This window comes from Sinocyclocheilus rhinocerous, unplaced genomic scaffold, assembly GCF_001515625.1.
Source record: "Sinocyclocheilus rhinocerous isolate Xijiao unplaced genomic scaffold, SAMN03320098_v1.1 scaffold491, whole genome shotgun sequence".
Lineage (NCBI taxonomy): Eukaryota > Metazoa > Chordata > Actinopteri > Cypriniformes > Cyprinidae > Sinocyclocheilus > Sinocyclocheilus rhinocerous.
This window is the reverse complement of record NW_015625034.1, coordinates 73,563-87,423: the sequence shown is the minus strand read 5'-3', so window position 1 is coordinate 87,423 and position 13,861 is coordinate 73,563. Positions and strand designations below refer to the sequence as shown.

The 13,861-nt window shown below is 41.5% G+C and overlaps 1 protein-coding gene across 1 annotated transcript in view; it reads right to left on the bottom strand.

Moving 5' to 3' along the window:
- The window catches only part of LOC107749083 (serine/threonine-protein kinase ULK4-like), a 39,731-nt gene extending 26,515 nt beyond the window's left edge, over positions 1-13,216 (bottom strand). The window contains exons 1-2 of the mRNA XM_016564134.1: positions 13,205-13,216; positions 11,287-11,472 (exon numbers count right to left, since the gene is read on the bottom strand). Coding sequence (XP_016419620.1) covers positions 11,287-11,472; positions 13,205-13,216 — 198 coding nt within the window. The remainder of the gene's footprint in view (positions 1-11,286; positions 11,473-13,204) is intronic.
- Positions 13,217-13,861: the final 645 nt, after the last annotated feature.

Sequence of the window (13,861 nt, the reverse complement as noted above, 5' to 3'; positions counted from 1 at the left end):
AGAACTACCAAATTTTGCTATAAGTTTGATTGCAACATATAATAATTGCTGTTAATAGTGTTCATAGTCTGTTTGATTATGTCTTTAATTAATGTTTTCGTACATTTCTGCCATATGTACATTAACTGACAGTCACCACTGATAAGCTACTACTAAATATATTGTAGAAACTTAATTTTCTGTAAAGTTACTTTGCAACTATTTGTATCGTGAAAAGCGATATACAAATAAACTTGAATTGAATTGAATTGAACTGAATGTCCAAGCTTCTCTTTTAAAGCGAAGGGATGGGGGCATGGTGCTTCAAGACACTCAGGTTGAAGTTAAATGTCTCCTGACATAAAACTATTTTCAGGAGATTTTTGTATATTTTGGAGCTTGACAGCTGTTGTTCCATTCTTTTTTTGTTGTATGGAAAAGATACAGTTTTTTATATTTTGTAAAACATTTTCAAAAAAGTGCTTGATATACTCTATAGACATAAATGTTATTAAAAAGTTACTAAAAAGCTCAACAGTGTTGAAATGTTTCTTGAGTACTTAGCATATTAGAATGATTTCTGAAGGATCATGAGTAATAGTTGCTGAAAATTCAGTTTTGACATCATGTGAATAAATTAAATTTTAAAATATATTTAAATCTAAAACAGTTATTCTAAATTTTAATAATATTTAACAAAATGACTGTTTTACTGTTTTTGATCAAATAAATGCAGCTGTGGTGACCATAAGAAATGTTTTTTGTTACGTATGGTAATCCTCGTTCTTTGATGGAGGGAACGGAGACATTGTGTCTAGTGTACTACACTAGGGGTCGCTTTTCGGAGCCCAAACACCTCTGACATCTGAGAAAAGGCCAATGAAATTGGGTGTGCAGAATTTGCATAGCTGGCCACACCCCGGTCATTCGGTATAAATAGGTCTGCGTAGCATCTGCTCACTCTGTTCTGAGGAGTTGAGAAGCATCTCAACCCACTCAGAGGTAATTCGGAGTTGTGGCATGAAGGACACAACATCTCCGTTCCCTCCATCAGGGATCAGGGAACAAGGGTTACCATACGTAACCGAGACGTTCCCTTTCTGTCGTTCACTCCGATGTTGTGTCGAGTGTACAACACTAGGGATTCCCTATACTAAACGCCACAAATGCCAAACTGCATCACAAGTCCACGGGGCGCAGATGTTGATAAGCCAACCTGTCACAACTAAATGCACCTCTCCTCCTCGTAACCTTCCAAAGCCCAAGACTTAAGACCTCACTCTCAAACATCCGGGAGAGCCGCCATAGAGGCAGAGGTCCCCTCAGCCGGAGCCTTTTCCCATAGTAATACTCACAATAATATAACAGCTGAAAAGTCTTGGTAGTAGCGTTGGGACAGTGACTATTCCCCCTAGGGAAAAAGGCACTACGAAGATCACATCCTACCCGATGGGGAGGTAACATGTGAAGATCCACCTATGGACTTACAGAGGAAGTACCACATAGGGAAGGTACTGGGGTGGGCTCCGCGTAAGGGGAGATCTACCAAAACCCAGAACCTATCGACAGAATGTCTGTCTAGGGGAACACTGGTCCTCAGGGGCAAAACAGTGGAGAATACACACATGGGGCCTCAAGAGGAGCCACTACATGTGGAGCACTAACCCAATACAAGCGTTCACTCGAGGGAACCTACCCCGTAATGAGTTCTAATAGCAAGCTCCTCCGTCAAACTTCGCTAAGAAAAAGTACTTATGTGATGGAAGGGTAGTCCAAAGTTCATGAAAGGAACCTGAACTGGACTGAATAAGCGCATAATTACCCTGGGAGTAGCGCTGGTAGCAATCTCTACACCCTGCCAGTCTCCCGAGTCAACGAACTGACGGTCAGAACTCTAGAAGAAAATGGTAAAATCCTTTTACCATTTTTTACATACTGGTAAAAAATGTATAGCCTGAATGCACTGTAAGTCGCTTTGGATAAAAGCGTCTGCTAAATGCATAAATTATTAAATTAATAATAAATTATAGAAGAAACTGGTTCCATTCGTAGATTATAAAATTTAGCAAATGTATTGGGTGTAGCCCAACCTGCAGCTCTACAGATATCTGCTAGAGGCCCCGTTCGCCAGGGCTGCTGATGCAGCCATGCCCCTGGTAGAGCGAGCCCTCACTCCCAGTGGGCAAGGTAGGCCTCTGGCCTGAAAGGCCATTAGGATTGCATTCACAATCCAGTGGGAGATCCTTTGTCTGGAGATAGCATTCCCCCTTCTGCTGTCCTCCAAAGCAGATAAAGAGCTGTTCAGAACGTCTGAAACTCTGAGTGCGATCTAGGTATGTGCGTAGGGCTCGCACTGGGCACAACAGTGACAGGCCGGGGTCCCCTTCTTGGAAGGGGATAGCTTGCAATGTTACCACCTGATCCCTGAAAGGAGTGGTGGGAACTTTGGGCACATATCCAGGCCGAGGTCTCAGGATAACGTGAGAGTCTGCCGGCCCGAACTCCAGGCATGAATCGTTAACAGAGAGGGCTTGGAGATCCCCCACCCTCTTGACAGAAGTAAGCGCAGTCAGGAGGGCCAATTCATAGAGAGGGCACTGAACTCAACTGACTGAAGGGGCTCAAACGGATCTCTCTTTAAGGCCTGAAAGACCACAGTGAGATCCCAAGAGGGAATGAGACATGGCCTTGGAGGGTTCAACCTCCGGGCGCCTCTGAGGAACCTAATAACCAGATCGTGCTTCCCCACCGATCTGCCTCCCACGGTGTCGTGGTTAGCCGCAGTTGCGGCCACGTACACCTTAAGTGTAGTAGCAGACAGGTGCCTGTCCAGGCCTCCTTGGAGGAAGGAGAGCACAGATCCGATGCCACATCTCCGAGGGTCCTTTCCCTGGGAAGAACACCAATTCACGAAAACGCACCACTTCGGGTAGAACAGCCGCCTCGTCGAGGGGGCTCTGGCCTGAGTAATGGTATTCACCACTGCTGATGAAAGGTCTCTGAGTTCCTCCTTGTCGCGTCCAGGGACCAAACATGAAGCCGTCCAGGGACCAAACATGCCGAACCAACTCCAAATCAGCTGAACCGTTTGGGGGTGAAGCCTCCACTCGACCCTGAGTGAGACCTGTCGCGAGAGGAGATCCGCTACACGATTGAGGTCGCCCGGGATATGAGTGGCATGTAGAGACCTGAGTCTGTGCTGGCTCCAAAGTAAGAGATGGCGGGCGAGTTGTGACATGAGATGGGAGCAAAAACCACCCTGGTGTATGCAACCGTCGCTGTGCTGTCCGTCTGGACCAACACGTGCTTGCCTTGGATCAAGGGTCGAAACCTCCTCAAGGCCAAAAGCACTGTCAACAACTCCAGGCAATTGATATACCAATGCAGCCGAGGGCCTGTCCAGACCCCTGATGCTGCATGCCCGTTGCACACAGCGCCCCAGCCTGTCTGGGAAGCATCTGTTGTAACAACAATGCGTCTGGACACGTGTTCTAAGGGCACTCCTGCCCATAGAAAAGAGATGTCCTCCCAAGGACTGAAGGTACGGCGACACAACGGTGTGATGTTCACACGGTGTGAGCCGTGACGCCATGCCCATCTCAGGACTCGGGTACGAAGCCAGTGCTGAAGCGGTCTCATATGCATGTACGGGCTGTAAAACCCTTTTTTCATTTCGGCCAGGGGGACAGGCTTGATTGCACCCTTCTCGAGAACCGTACCGAGGTAAACAGAATGCCCCTGAACTTGGGTGGGCGCCTGGCAAACTGAATCGCATAGCCGAGCCGAATGGTTCTGAGGAGCCATTGGGAGGGATTGGAGAGGCTTAACCAAGCATCCAGATACCCTGCCAATGGTCTCAAAGGAACCATGTTTGACATACCTCGGGCAGGGTTCCTGTGGCTGAGCGGAGTGGAAGGCGCCGTGGTAGGAGGTGAAACGTCCTGAAAAACACACCGCGCCTTGTCTGCAGGGTCTGTCACATGTGCCACCGATGGATGAGGGAACATGAGTTCGCCAGCATGCGTCGCGTTGGCTGAGTGATAGACCCTTTGCATCTGAACGTGAGGAGACAGAGTGTCTGTGCCCAAACAGGTTATGATGCATGGTTTCAGCGTCTGGCCGTCACAAATGGGAGGGCCAAAAATGCTGTGTGTGTGACCCAGAGAAGAAGGAAATTGCACTTTTATTCACCAGGTGGTGGCTATCTGCCAAGTGGCAGAAAGCCGTGGTGGAGCCCAATCCACCTCCCGTCCCCCCTCAGAAGTGGATCAAGGCTGGCCAGATGGTCCCTCCTCCCTGGGTTGCCCATCTCAGGAACGCTTTGAAGCCTTGCGAGGGTTCCTGGTGCCCTGATGACAAGCTGGCGGTGCCACCTTCCTGCAAGTGGTGGGCCGTTGTTCAGGCTTGACTGAAGGCCCAGGCTGTTGCGTGGCCTCAGCAGTCCTCACAGGGAGCCGTCCCTGGCGACGAGCAGACTGGGTCTGCTGACTCAGGGGTGCAGGAGCAGGACCTGACCCACGCAGAGGCAGGATGAGTTTGATGGCCTCTGTCAGCTTCTTCACCGTGGAGAACTGCTGGGCAAATTCTTCCATGGTGTCACCAAAGAGACCAACCTGTGAAACGGGGGTGTCAAGAAAGCTTACTTTCTCAGCTTCCCGCATCTCAGCCAGGTTGAGCCACAGGTGGCATTCCTGGACCACTAAAGTGGACATCGCCCTTCCCAGAGCCTGCGCCGTGACCTTCGTAGCCCGGAGGGCATAGTCAGTCGCCGAGCACAGTTCCTGCAGTACCTCTGGGTTGGGACCACCCTCGTGCAGCTCTTTCAACGCTTTGGCCTAGTAGACCTGCAGGATGGCCATAGCGTGCAGGGCGGACGCAACTTGTCCAGAAGCCACTAGGGACGAAGAAAGCTTACAGGCCCTGGACGGGAGTCTCGGGCGGCCCCGCCAGGTGGCAGCATTTTGTGGGCAAAGATGCACCGCAATCGCACTCTCCACCTGGGGAACCTCCGTATACCCCCTCTCTGGACCCCCATCGAGGGTGGTGAGGGCAGAGGAGCCGGTGTACAGTGTTCCGGCCGAAAAAGGGGCTCCCAAGAGTGACCCATAGTGTTGTACACTCGACAAAACGTCGGAGTGAACGACAGAAAGGGAACTTCAGTCAAAGTTTATTTTAAGGTCCAATTCTCGCTATTAACAAACCATTAACTACGACTTTTGCCTCAATAAACTCCTAATTTGCTGCTTATTAATAGTTAGTAAGTTAGTTGTTAAGTTTAGTTATTGGACAGGATTAGAGATGTAGAATATGGTGATGCAGAATATGTGCTTTATAAGTACTAATAAACAGCCAATATGTTAATAATAGGCATGCTAATAAGTAACTGGCTAATAGTGAGAATGGGTCCCTATACTAAAGTGTTACCAAAACTTCTTTCAAAAATATTTTAAACCAACCCCAAACTTTTAAACAGTGCAGTACACTGACTTTATATATTTGCCAAAAATATTCAATTCCCCTGGATAATTCACACAAATCCACACTTTTTCAAGGTATGTGACCTCAGTAGATAAACACTTGAGTTTGTGAGAGATATGTGTTGAAGAGATATCAGCCCTGAGCCACCACTCTTAATATCATAATAATATTTAAGATCTTTGTTATCGTCCTTATCCACAAACAAAAGTGTGCTGGAAGCAAATGGAATGAAAGCAGAAATCATGTATTTTAATTGCTGTCATGGAGTTCATCCTCCTGTAGAACTGTGTAATTGTGTGAGAGTGAGATGCTGTGCTGATGTCTCCCTGACACTGTAATTCCAACAGAGACCAGTAACATGAGCTTAACTAAAAAACATTTCTCTCTCTGTCTAGACTGTATTTCACATCTGAAGCTCAGAGCAGCTTGAGATTTGTTTGCATTCTGAGAAACAGATCAAGTTCTTATCAGGAGGGGAAAAATGATGCAATCAATGAAGGATGATACCAACATGACAGACAAACACATTTGCCAGTGTGGCAACACTCCAGTGCATTGATTGTTTTACAAACTTTCTAATGTCAGCGTTCCCACAAATTTCGACCATTTAATTTCCATTTGTTTGTGATCACTGAATATAGATTTTATTATAAATATAGAAAGCCTTTCTGATGTTATTTTGGTTCCACTTTATATTAGGTGGCCTTAACTACTATGTACTTACATCAAAAAATTAGCACAATGTACTTATTGTGTTCATATTGTATGGCAAAACACTTCTGCTGCTATTGTGGTGGGATACGGGTAAGGTTAGGGAAAGGTTTGGTGGTATGGATAGGTTTAAGGGTGGGTTAAGGTGTAAGGGATGGATCAACAGTGTAACTATAAATGTAATTACAGAAATTAATTACAGATGTAATTACATGCAGGTATTTTTTTTTAAATATAATTACAATGTAAAAACATGTATGTACACAATACATACATTTTATTAAATGATTAAGTAAGTACATAGTAGTTAAAGCCACTTCATATAAAGTGGGACCGTTATTTTTTTTTCTTTCCATATTTATTGATCCTTATTGATTTCAATTACAGTTTCCAAATGTTATTTACATAAAAAATAGCTAGCTATGCAAACTTTTTTACTATTAGTTACATGAGGCAAAAGAAGTTAGAATGAAGGATAAACTGAAATTCACCGCATTTAAACAAGTTCTGCTCACATATTTGAAGGTTTCTATTGGATCATTTAGGGTAAACGTCATATTATGCGACTACGCATTACGAAGAGCTTACGAACTAGCTACTAGCTACGTCCTGCCTTACAAACAACTGGTGCAACCGAACATTGTATAGATCTAGTTACAAACTAGCTAGTAGTTACTAAGCCTCTAGTGTGGACTTAACGTTCTAATATAAGTAAAAACTTACGAATTGCTGGTGCAAACCTACTCAGGAGCAGGGTTTGAGATGTCAGACCTTTGTTAGTTTTCTTCTTCTGTGTCGTCTTTTTCTGTCATAAAACATTTTCCGCCATTTTTAATATACCAAAAACCTACCTTTTCTAACTACTCCTAGAGCATTGCTCTGATTTTCATTAAAATTTAATAGTAGATCTTCAGACCATGGTGACAAAAGTTTATGTAATTCAAGTTGAGTAGTCAAACTTGCGAATGAATTAGACGAAGAGCACGCCAAAATGACTGTGAGGCTACATCTTCAAAACGCTTTAGCTTATTCAAACCAAATTTGGTGCATGCAATGACAAAAATGACCTGAGGGTATATGAGTTTTGGCAGTGAGCCACCTATTGGTCAATATTAGGGATGCACCGATACCGATACTGGTATCGGGCCCGATACTGAGCTCCTGTACTCGTACTCGTACTCGTTAAAATGCCCCGATACCAAACGCCGATACCGCACAGCATGTGATAAGCGCCATATTCAAACAAAGAAACACCGACAACCGAACAACAGAGAGCAGAAAGGAGTTAAGGATGTCTACTAGGAAGTATATGTATGCAATGAATATAATGTATTCAGTATTAATGCCTGTATAGCTGATTTCCCCCAGCTGGTAAGCAAATCACGCTGAGTGGATCAAGATGAATTTGTTCTGAAACAGTGTAGCTTCTGAGTTCTTGTCATATTTTATTACCATTTTCTAAACTATAGCGAATAAACTGTGATAATGTGAGAAAAGATGAAGGTGTCTAAATAGATTTTGGTTTGACTGTATCTATTTGATAAATGAAGTTAACCAACTAACATTATACATACTCTTTTGGTTTCTGTACCCAATATTTAAAAAACGTACAAATGCAATAAAAATATCGGTATCGGTACTCGGTATCAGCAAGTACCAAAAATAAAAGTATCGTTATCGGGCGAGTACTGGAAAAAGTGGTATCGGTGCATCCCTAGTCAATATATATGAAAAATTTACATTTTTGCTACTGGTCAATAATTGATAAGCAATTACATCACATTAAAAGTGATTGTATTTATGGGTTTTTTAACCATTTTGCTAAAGACATGAACAAATGTCTTTAATTACTCATTTTTGCAGGTGGTCTGATGTTCCCTGCCATGCTTGCTTAGCTCCTCATTTTGCAGACAACTGCTGCTTGCAGCGTTATTTATTTATTTATATTATTATTATGCAGTTGTTTTTGTTCTTCAGTGCCATTTCTAAGAACTAATTAGAACCAATTGGAGTAGTTGAAGTCTACTAAAATTAAATCAAATTCAGATGGGAAAAGTCAATTGCATTCTTTTTATGGTGAAATTTAATTATCATTGAAGCTCAACAAGCAACTTCACACATAAAGGAAACACTGTAATCTCTAGAAATGTTCCAGTGTAAATTCTCTGATATTTCCAGGTTTTCCATGAGGGTGGGAACCCTAGTTGCCATAATTAACTTTGTTGTTTCAGCAAAATAAATAAATAAATAAAAATAAAAAATAAGGCAGAGCAATCTTAACCACAGAAGCTCATAGGAAACTGAGTTTATTTTTCATATGAGTGCTTGAGTGTCCCTGAAGCGTCAGTTTGAGTTTGTGGCTGGGCAGTGTGTGAGTGATTTGCTTGGATTTTGCTCTCTTCTCTCTGGAGTCTGTCAAAGCCAACAGCTCCTCTCCAAATATCTGCAGTGTTTGAGCACAGATGAAGTCATCAAAACGGGCTCAGTGGTTAGCACTGTTGTCTCACAGCAAGAAGGTCCCCAGTTCAAGACCCGGCAAGGACAGGATGCCTTTCTGTGTGGAGTGTGCATGTTCTCCCTGTGTCTGTGTGGGTTTACGCCGGGTGCTCCGGTTTCCTCCCACAACCCAAAGACATGCAGGTTAGGTTGATTGGTTCTCGCCATGAATATAGCCATAGATGCTGGATTGGCGTTAAGAAAGAAATAAACAAACAAAGTCATCAGAACACTGATGACTCTACCACAGGCTGGGCAAGGGGCACATATTATAAACACACGCATATTCCCAGTATGCAGAGGATACCTATATATTTGCACACAATACCAAATCCACAAGTTTTATAACAACATTTCCAAACCTGCCCACAAACACGTTTATCCACAGACTATGCCACAATAAGAAAGAAGAGCCTTTTCAGGACCTCGGAGAGTGACCGTATCACTCAATACTCATGCATGGTCATGATAAGAATGATTATAAATAAATACGATACGAAATAATATTTTATAAACAGTTTGAGGTCTGGGTTAAAAGTCTTTATTTTATCCACTGGGAATTGATTGGTCTCTATATGACAAGAAATTGGGCTGAAAAATAACAAACTATCGTCAGCCGAAATGGAAAGACGTTTCAAAGGCAAAGCAAATGATTAGATTTTTATGAAAGTTCATGTGCAAAGTTTTCTTTGCAATAACGTGCACTGATGAATCATTCATGATAAAATCAGGAAAGTATAAAGATATCAGGAAGTATTTATAAAGAAAGTAAATAGTCAATTTTGGTTTCATGTTGACTTTGTACAGTGCAAATGAAATAATCACATCTTGACATGATTATGGAAATCTCTGCCTTGCAAATTATAAAATAAATGTTATTCGTTAATAGATGCTAATTGTTGAAAACATGGATAATGACAGGGATTAATCCTGATTGAGAAATCAGTCGTTCTCATGGTCTCGCCCATCATAAATGAATTGAATGATCAATGACACGCTGACTTTCACACAGTCAGTGCTAGTGTGATGAATGTAAACATCCCTGCTGTGTTATTTTCATCCAGACCGATGATTTATTTTTTGTCCTTGCTGATGTTGGACGGTCCCCCTAATCAACAAATACATGCAGATGAGAGGATCAGGACAGGGTTAGAACTGAATTAAACAGCCTGTTTTTGCTACATTATCTTTAAGGCCTCAGTATGTATATGACCTCAGTAATAATTGAATATATCTAATATTAATATCTAATATCGCATAAAAATGAAAAGAGAGAGAAAATCAACAGTCATGAGTGGCTAGATGCTGTCCTCCCCATTCCGCATTGCTGTAGCCAACCATTCATGACCCAGAAGGTCACAATGCACTGGAAACACAGTTCATGCCCTCCTACCACACAGACTATCCAATATTAAAGAGAGGGTTTGATTTGCCACACACAGGCACATCACATATTGAGCCGACACACTGACTCTGACAGCACCAGAATTTAAAATAAATAAATAAAATAATAAAAAATCCCAGCTTGTTCTTCCTTCAGAGTCACACACAGAAAGCTCAGCTCATAGTTTTCCTTCATATATGATATCCTATTACTCTTTGATATTATTCCTTTTGCTATTTAGAGCTGAATTGCTGCACTAATAAATAATAATAATATTATTAAAATAAATGACAAAAAATAGATATGGTTTATTAATAAATAATAAAATCAGAAAATAATACACTAAATAAGGCATTTAATAATTAATTAACTTTTATTTTGTGTTAGTAACTTAAAGGATTAGTTCACCCAAAAATGAAAATTCTGTCATTAATTACTCACCCTCATGTCGTTCCAAACCCGTAAGAACTCCGTTCATCTTCGGAACACAAATTAAGATATTTTTGATGCATCCCATGAGGTCTCTGACCCTCACAATTCGTCTCCTCCGCGTCACCCTGCCGCCATTTTGGAGAGTATCCACTGAACATAAACAGCGTATGCTATTCTGTGTCAGCTGCGATACGCGGATACATTGTTTACGTTAATATCAAAGTGCAAACAACGTAGAAAATGTATCCGTGTGGCGCAGCTGACACAGAACAGCATACGCTGTTCCAAAATGGCGCTAGGGTGACGCGGAGGAGACGAATTGTTGAATAAAAGTCCCCTGTGACAACTCCTGATGTCACATGGATTATTTTACCAATGGCCTTGCTACGTTTCTGGACCTTGATCGTGTAAGGATCCTTGCTGTGTATGGGAGGGTCAGAGAGCTCATGGGATGCATCAAAAATATCTTAATTTGTGTTCCGAAGATGAACGGAGGTCTTACGGGTTTGGAACAACATGAGGGTGAGTAATTAATTACAGAATTTTCATTTTTGGGTGAACTATCCCTTTAAATAACTTTGTATTTTGTTTAGTGCAATCATATAGCTACTTAAAATATGCTTAAAATGGTTATGCAATTTAGCATCACATTTAAAATCAGAGCTGGTTTCCCACTTTTCCCCATATTCAATACAGCAAAAATGTAGTATTCTTTTATTGCAACGCATTATGAATTGTTCATACTGCATTCATAATATACAGTTCAGGTACGTGCTGGTCTCAAATCAGCATTTGCATTCACTTACCAAGCGTTTTAGCACACGGAGCAGCAGTTTCTGCTGTCTGGGTTCAGTGTGCGTCTGCAGTGCGTGTGCCAGGCTGAGCAGCTCCTCCGGCTGCAGGTGGTCCGCATCCTCTCCTCCGTACAGCTGAGCCAGCAGAGACACACAGTGACTGGCCTCCTCATACACCTCACTGTCATTACACGCCAGCTGTGGGAGAACAACACAGTGATCTGAACATTTACCCAGGAACAACGAAAATAAAACAAACTATATTACATACAAAGTATACAAAACAAATAATTATCCACAGCAGATTTAGTAAGAAAATCGGTCCCACTTTATATTAAGTGGCCCTAATACCTGTGTACTTACATAGTAACTAGATGTGTACGTAGTATGTAACCACAGTGTAAGTACACATTGGTACATAGTATCTAGAGCTGTAATATTTCTGTAACACATGTACACACATGTAACAACCCTCCGAATGGTTTGTGTAAGTACAAATGTGTAACAGGACATATATAACTACATTATGTAACAACAATATGCATAAGAGTAATTGGAACAATTTGATCCAGGAGGTGGAGATGGGTAGGTTTAGGGATATGTAAAGTGGGAGGAGTTGGATCTCAAGTTGGAGTTGGTGCACCACTGTAATACCAGTGTACTTACATGGTAACTCCTCAGGAACTGTTCACTTAATATAAAGTGTAACATTCTGACCACCAACCACAATTTATATGTAAAGCCTAACTTACTGGCCGCTGCTGTGTAACATCAGAGTAATTACATGGTAAATCCATAGGAATTGTTTTACTTAATATAAAGTGTAACACTTTCTTTACCAAAAAGTGCTGTTAGTCCTGTTACACATTTGTATTTTCATTACCAAAGAGTGTTTACCAATGTCCTGTTACACATTTGTATTTACACATACCATTCAGTGGGTTGTTACATATGTGTAGTTACACAAACATTACAGCTGTAGATACTATGTACCAATGTGTACTTACACTGTGGTTACATACTACGTACACATCTAGTTACTATGTAAGTACACAGGTATTAGGGCCACTTAATATAAAGTGGGACCAGAAAATCTTTGTCAATCTTAGTAAAATTGTCAATATTCCTGCATCTATATAACAGTCTGAAAGAACAGGCTGGATTATTGAACAGCTGAGCTGCAGCCAAACTCCCTTCATGCAGATATTTCTAGGGCTTTTATATTGCTCTTCTTTTGCTTTTTGGAAATATGAAACTACATCCTTCATAAGTCTCAGCACTACAAATCTGTTAGTCTATGTACGGTCAATAGCAGCGGTCTGGAGAATCTATATTATATATTTATTTCAAAATTTCTGCCATATATTTTACTCAGACTTGAGATGAGGTGTTATTTTGTCAAAGTCACATTGTAAGGGGCTTTAAGGGGAACACATCAGGGATTTATCTAGCTTTTTTTTGAGCATTTACATTTGCATTTGACAGACACTTTTATGCAAAGTCACATATTATCAGTTTATCAGCTTTCCCTGGGAATCAAACTCAAGAACCAAGAGTTTGATGTACTATGTAGACGTAAGATTCAAAGATACAAAGTCCTCTTAGAACATGTAAAGGACAACTCAGCTGTAAGGTTGTTCTGATATCATCATGGCTTTGACATTTGGATCAACAACTTGGTTCAGGTTAGTTGCATATAGAAGTCCTCAAGGTACAGCAGTAAAGCGAATCCTAAATTCTGCATTTCCAAAAACAAGAAATCTGTCTGTCCACACTGAAAATGATGCCACAAATATAAACATTTCTAAAACTTAAAGGGATAGTTCACCCAAAAAAATAAAAAATTGTCATTATCTATTTACCCTCATGTTGTTTCAAACCTTTCTTATATGGAACAAAAAAGATTTTAGGCAGAATGTTATGAACTCACAGTCTCAGTCATAATTTTCTTTTACTGCATACTGTTTTTTTATACAGTGGCAGTTAATGCTGACATCGAGGCTGTCATTCTGCCTAACATCTCCTTTTTCGTCCCAGAGAAGAAAGGAAGTCATACAGTTTTGGATCAACTTCTGCTAGGTAGAAGACGAATAATGACAGAATGTTCATTTTTTTGAACATTGAACTACCCCTTTGTAAACCTGCATTGTATACCTGTATTTCCAACTAGTGAGAGCCCACTGTGGGCAGAACACTCAGCATTACAACACAAAAACTGAAACCTTCTGCTTGCTGTCCATGATAATTGTGGCTGGTTAAGACTAGTGGTTGTCCAATATGGATTTTTTGATGTGCAATGCTGATACTTTAGAGAGCAATGCCAATATAAAGCTGATATAGGCCTATATGATATCACACTAAATAACACATTGTAACAGTGAGGCTGAGGCAGCATTAGAATCCATTTGCAGAAGTTTATTAATAGAAATAACAGGCAGAGAGTCAGTACCGTAACAGCAGTCCAATCTTTCAACATACACAAGGGAGATCCAAAAGGCAGAGACGAGTAAGCAGGCAAAAGGTCCAAACACAATCATCAGTCCAAATCAGGCTATCAATCCAAAGGGGTAAATCAGTGACCGTAGAG